We start from the raw sequence: 6,618 nt of genomic DNA on the forward strand, positions 1-6,618 counted from the left end.
GTGGCCTCCTCGCCGTTTTAGCAAATAGCAAACCTAAGTGCACATCAACAGAAGAATGGATAACCAAACTATGGTGAACACGTACAATGGAATACTATGCAACACTAAAGAATAATGTAGAATCTGCAAAACACTGCATAACATGGATGAACTTGGAGGACATTATGCTGAGTGAAATAAGTCAATCACAGAAGGACAAACACAGTATTAGTTCACTATTGTAAAATGTCAAGGAAAGGTTTATATATGGAAGGGAACTTTCTTTGTTGATTACCAGGGGTGGGAGGAGAAGGGAGTGAACCCTGAAAAAAAAATACACTGACCCATATCACTTTAGTTTTGTGTATTTCACTGTACATAAATTATATTTCAATAAAATGCATTAAAAAAAAAGTGTTCTATGTACTTATTTTTAACGTTTCTCCAAATGCCGCACCTGATAACTTCCCTTAGACTTAGACTTGCCAAGACCTCTCTGCGCTTCTCTAGTTGGGTCTAGTTACTTTCTAGACCTGCTGGGCAGTAGGGCATCCTAAGATTTCTTATGTTTTTGGTCTCATGGTTTCCTTTTTTGAGCTCTTCTTGGCTTTCCTGGAACATGTAACACAGTAGCTTCTTAAGAAAGGGTGCCACCAGAAAAAAGTTTCTGTTGAGTTACTTCTGACACATGGTGACCCCATGTGTGTCAGAGCAGAACTATGCTCCATAGGGTTTTCAATGGTTAATTTTTCAGAATTATATCACCAGGCCTTTCTTCCAAGGTGCCTCTGGGAGGATTTGAACCTTCGACTTTTTGGTTAGGAACTGAGCACATTAACCTTTGCACTACCCAGGGACTCCTAAGAGGGTGCACTAGAGGTAAAATGTCTGAAAATGTCTTTTATTCTATCCATGTACTAGATTCATAGTTTGGCTTCATAGAGAACTCTAGGATGAAAAGGATTCTGCCGCAGGATTTTGAGCCATTCAATGTTTAACTTCTTTCTAGTTTCTAGCCACTGTTAATTAGGGCTTTTTTTTTTTTTTTTTTTTGTCCTGATTCTTGATTATTTATGTGGACTTTTCCCCCTACCTCTCTTTCTGGAACTCTCAGAAACATCTCGTTATCACTAGTATTCTGATCTGAATGTAGTCAAAATCATTTGTTGTGCAAATGACTAGTAGGCCCTTCAAGTTTAGAGCTGGGTCACTCACTGCCATCCACTTGATTTGCCTCATAACGATCCCTCCTTGGGTTTCCGAGGTAGTATCTCTATGGAAGTAGATTACTCAATCTTCCTTCCAAAGAGTGGCTGGTGGGTTTGAACCTAGTTAGCAGTCAAATACCTTAGGCACTATGTCACTTTAGTCTCCTTTCCATTATCTCTGGTCTCTTTTTCTGGAACTGCCGCTAAATATGTGTTAAACCTCTGCACTGGTCCTCTGAATTTCTCCACTTTCCTATTTTTTTGCCTTTTATCTTGTTCTTCCCGACATTTCCTTGGCTTTGCTAGGGGTTTGTCAACAGAATTGTAATATTATGACTTAGTAATTTTAATTCTTGTTCTTTACTTACTATTTTCTCATAGATCTTGTACTTATTGTTTGGTTGTAACATTGTTTTATTTAACTGAGGAGATTAATTACAGTTGTCTTTGAAATTTTCTTATTTCCTACATCATATTTTTCTTTAGGTTCTTTTTATTTCTCTTCATTCTGGCTTTTTTCTTTCATTTTAGAGATCTTCCTTAAATATCTAGTGATCTTTCCCAGTCTGGTTGGTATCTATTCATATTAAAACCTGTGATTAGAAGCAGTGTGTGTGTGGGAGGAGGGAGCAGGGCTAGATGATTTGAGGGCTTCACTCTGGGGTGACTGGGTAGTGAGTCAGTCTTTTGGATGGGATATTCCCCAATGGTCAGTAGGTTTTATCTTTGGAGGTCAATGAGTTTCTCTTATTTTCTATCTCAAGGGTAGGACAATGGGTGGGAACCAGCCTCATTCTTCATTATTTACTTTGTGCCTGGTGTCCTGATATCTGGAGTTCATCCAGCGGACACCCCTCTTGCCTTCTGCCTGGCCACATGGGGAAGAACCTGGGTGGCCCTATCACTCCATGTATGAACGTTCAACCAATTTCTTTTTTTGTAGGCATGCCTTATCTTTGCCTTCCCTATTAGCTCCTGATATACTCAAATTCTGAAACTCCTGAGAATTGTGTAGGGCAATTCTGCTCGACAGCTCATTTGTATCCTCTTCTACAGACACTAAATTGATTACTACTTCTTCAACTGCTTTATATCATCACAAAAGCACTTCAAGTCTTTAATCTGCTGATGCCTCTTCCATCTTTGTCCTTATGGGTTTATACTTTTAAAATTCTTTATTATTTAGTTTAATGGAGTTTGGGAAAGCAGAAGAGACAACTACATGTTGTAAATTCACCTTGTTTAATTAGCATTATTAACCTTTCTAATATTTGTTGTTGTTAAGTGCCGTGGAGTCGGACCCAACTCATAGTGACCCCTCCTTGGGTTTTTGAGGCGGTATCACTACGGAAGTAGATTGCCCAACCTTTCTTCTGAGGATTGGTTGGTGGGTTTGAACTGCCAGCCTTCTGGTGAGCAGTCAAGTGCCTTAGGCACTATGCTACCAGAGCTCCTTCTAGTATTTGTAGTGAGGATTAAATATGGAGAGTTCCTGGAGCAATATCTGGCATACATTAGTGAACAGTAAACTCCAAGTATAAAAAAGAGGTAGAAAAATAATTTTCTAAACTTAAATATAAAAACAATCAATCACTCCACAAATTACTAGCTTTAAAGTTAAAATTAAGATACAGAGAAGACAACTGTCACCAGAAAAAAGGCTGGATGGTAAAATAAATGTTTAATTAACTTAAGATTTAGAATAATAAAATCATAAAATTTTAGTCTTAAAATGATTCTGGACACAATCTGATATAAATAAGAAAACTGAGTTCCAAAGAAGTTTCATGATTTTTTCAAAGTCAGTCAAAAGAAGAGCCTGGACAAAAAGAGTCCTGATTCAATAGTGACCTTTCCACTAGGAGCTCTGGTGGTGTAGTACCTAAGGCATCTGACTGCTAACCAGAAAGGTGGCAGTTCATACCTACCAGCCACTCCCTGGAAGGAAGATCAAGCAATTTACTTCCATAATGATACCACCTCAGAAACCCAAGGAGGGGTCACCATGAGTAGGATCCAAATGATGGCAGTGAGTTTGTTTTGTCGGTTTTAGTGTTTCTAGCACATTAGGAAGTCACTAATTGGCCACAGAAAGAAGGGAATTATCTACTTGATAATTCAGGCACTCTGTTTGAAGAAGAAGGATAAATACATGAGAATATAAAAAACGTGATAAGCTTAAAATCCCTTCCATTATTCTTTTCCCTTATCATTAAGGGCAGTTTCTTTTACTGCCCACTCTGCCCTCCTCCTGTGTCTCTGGTCTTTGATATTTAACTTAAACCCCAATTCAGCTGTTGGTAATTATTATGGGAACAAGGGCCAGCCCAATATAAAGAACTGTCCTACCCACGTTACGCTGGGGCTGCAGAAGAGGAATAGTATTTCTAGATGTATCTATAGGTTCTGGCTTCAGTTTGACTCCTCATAATCTGCTTTTACATTCCCAGATATTTGGATGAATTTTCAGTTGCCTCAAGATGTTTCTTAAAGAAGAACCTTCTAAAAATGACAACTCAATGATAAATATTTATAAAAGCAAAATATCTTACCGGTAGGTTGAGGAAAAACTGGAGGAATAGTTCCAGGTGGTACAGCAGAAGGGTAATTTGGAAATATTGGTAGAGGCACAGAGAAATTCACTCCTAATGAGCTCTATGAAAAGTATTTAAAAGTTGTAAGACAAGGCAACAAAAATACTTTCTACAGACTAATTAAACATTTAATAGAGAAGTCATGGATGGTACTTACCAATTGTTGTAAAGCAAAAAATGCAGCTTTCTCCTTGGCTTCATTTTCAGAGTGACACTGTGGTCCATGTACCAATAAACCATTAGATAATTTTATCCGGCAAACTGTCATTGTCTAAGAAAGAGAATATAAATGTCTATGAAATTATTTGTCTAGGAAGTTGATATCATTCTGTAAAAAAAAGAATTCAAGAATTCAAATAAGGACTACCAGTTTACATTTTGGGTTGCCACACAAAATTTCACAAGAGTTGCCTTATCTTTCAATGTTTACAAAATAAGGTATTCTCTAAGCTAGTTGAAGGGGTGAGCATCCTAACACAAATGAAAGCCAGTAAAAAAAAGGAAAGAAAGTCAGCAAAAAAAATTTTTTTTTTAAACTAAAGGTTGCAGTAAGTAAGTAAGTAAGTAAGTAAGGCCTGCCACCTGTTTTTGTAAAAAGGTTTTACTGGAACAGGGCCATGCCCATTATTTTACATATTGCAAAATACTGCAACAGCAGAGATGTCAACAGATGCAACAGAGGTCATGTCACCCTCAGCCTCTTTGAAGGCTCTTGTTATACATAAATGGAATAGCCAGAATGAGAAGCATAAATCTGTGCTGTTTATAAAGTAAAAACAACCCCCCCCCAGCTCCATTATATGTTTTTCTAGCTAAACATTTTTAGTCAATTTATGTAAGTGCAGTGTTAAAGAAATTATATAAATAGGATGGCAGTATAATATACCTGGGGTGTTCTAAGAAAGGAGAAATCCGGTTGTGGCATTCCAACAAGGGAACAAATTCGAGAAAGTTCAGTTACTGGTGTGGACACAGGAGGGATCTGGCTCGAAGGAGGCCAACACACACTGTCCATAGACTGAGCATGATGGTACTCATTAGCACTGTGAGACTTGTTCATGTAAGATGCTACAAATGAGAAGAGAATATATCTATATCAATAAAATGGCATCTCAAATGATCTAATTATTGTAGGTAGGGTTGTATAGGCAGAAAAACAAGAAATTGCTAAAATATGAAAATTACCTATGAAGCAAATACAGGCACTATTCAGTATTGCCTAAAATCACAGAGATATCAATAAAGATTTTCAGATGATTGTAAATTCAATCAGATTGTAAAATATGATATGTAACTGTCAAAAATTAACACCTTGTGTAATGAATGACTATATGGTACTATTACAGCAAAATGTGAACAATAGCTTTCTTGAATTGATTTATAATTCTTAAGTTTTGAGGCTTTGGCTTTAGGCTACTTCTCACAATCCCACTTACATTCCAAGACACATGGACAAATTTTTCATCAGTCCAAAATGATGTTTCTTAGAAGTTCTTCTGAAATTAAGCCTTTTAGGTATTTTTACATAGAACAGGACTGAAAAACTCTGAAATTACATGCTTTTTATTATCAACAAACAGGATAAGAGTGTTCCTCTGTGAAAAATGAATCCAAACCCTTTACAATTATAGACTTAGAAGTTAAGTGGCTTGCCTAACACAGAGTTAGTAACTTCTGTGATGGGGGCTGGACTCAGGGCACTAGCCTCCAAAGTCTAAAAGCTTTCTTACTATACTGATATAAAACTAAAAACTACTTTTCTTTGATAGTGGAATCATCTTTACCCAATTTTGTTTTAAACATTTATTTTGCTCTATTTCAGAGTAAGTGTATCACTACTGATAAATAATTGGTTTCCTAAGAGTTCTTACAATTTTTAATTATTTATCCTAATATTTACTGGAGTTTAAATGGGGCTAGGCTCTGATTTTGTTCTGGGTTCTCATTCTTAATAATCTGAGATCTGCTTATTCAAAAACTTTTTTATTTTTCAGAGAAATTTCTATTTCCTTTCACTTTTATATTAGTCATTCTTCCTGAAAAGACTTTAGCAGATCATTACTAAATTGTAGGGGAGAGAGAGGCAATGATGGACGTTTACTGAATTCCAACAATGTGCCAGATGCTGTGCTCCAGCGTTCATGGGTAACCATTTTTCAACATCTGCTTCCATTAATTATTTATAGCCTTTATGTTGGTTATTTTAACATGTTGTTGTTGTTATGTGCCGTCGAGTCAGACCTGACTCACAGTGACCCCTCCTTGGGTTTCCAAGGCAGTATCACTACGGAAGTAGATTGCCCCATCTTCCTTCTGAGGAGTGGCTGGTGAGTTTGAACCGCCAGCCTTCTGGTTAGCAGTCAAGTGCCTTAGGCACTAAGCTACCAGAGCTCCTTGTTTTAACATAATAGATATTAATTATTAGCACCTAGAATGTGTGAGAAAGGAGCTCTGGTGGCGTAGTGGACGAGGCAGTTGGCTGTCAGTGGTTCAAACCTATCAGCTGCCTTGTATAAGGAAGATCAGGCAATCTACTCCCATAAAGATTTACAGCCTTGGAAATCCAATGGGGGTCATTATGTGTGGGAATAGACTCAATGGTAGTGAGTTCGTTTTTGTTTTTTTTTTTGGTTTATGTGCCAGAAGAAGCCCGGGTAACACAGTGGTTAAAGTGCTGGGCTACTACTAATTGAAAGGTTGGAACCCACTAACCACTCCATGGGAGAAAAATTTACAGCCTTAGAAATTTTTTTAATGCATTTTATTAAAATATAATTTATGTAAAGTGAAATACACAAAACTAAAGTGACACAGGTCAATGTATTTTTTTTTTTTTG

The 6,618-nt window shown here is 37.0% G+C and overlaps 1 protein-coding gene across 1 annotated transcript in view; it reads right to left on the bottom strand.

Moving 5' to 3' along the window:
- Positions 1–6,618, bottom strand: part of XRN1 (5'-3' exoribonuclease 1) — a 181,961-nt gene that overhangs the window by 7,408 nt on the left and 167,935 nt on the right. The window contains exons 38-40 of the mRNA XM_042782538.1: positions 4,668–4,849; positions 3,939–4,052; positions 3,740–3,842 (exon numbers count right to left, since the gene is read on the bottom strand). Coding sequence (XP_042638472.1) covers positions 3,740–3,842; positions 3,939–4,052; positions 4,668–4,849 — 399 coding nt within the window. The remainder of the gene's footprint in view (positions 1–3,739; positions 3,843–3,938; positions 4,053–4,667; positions 4,850–6,618) is intronic.

The sequence above is a fragment of the Orycteropus afer genome, unplaced genomic scaffold (assembly GCF_000298275.1).
Source record: "Orycteropus afer afer isolate SDZICR_OR568_19922 unplaced genomic scaffold, OryAfe1.0 scaffold00363, whole genome shotgun sequence".
NCBI lineage: Eukaryota > Metazoa > Chordata > Mammalia > Tubulidentata > Orycteropodidae > Orycteropus > Orycteropus afer.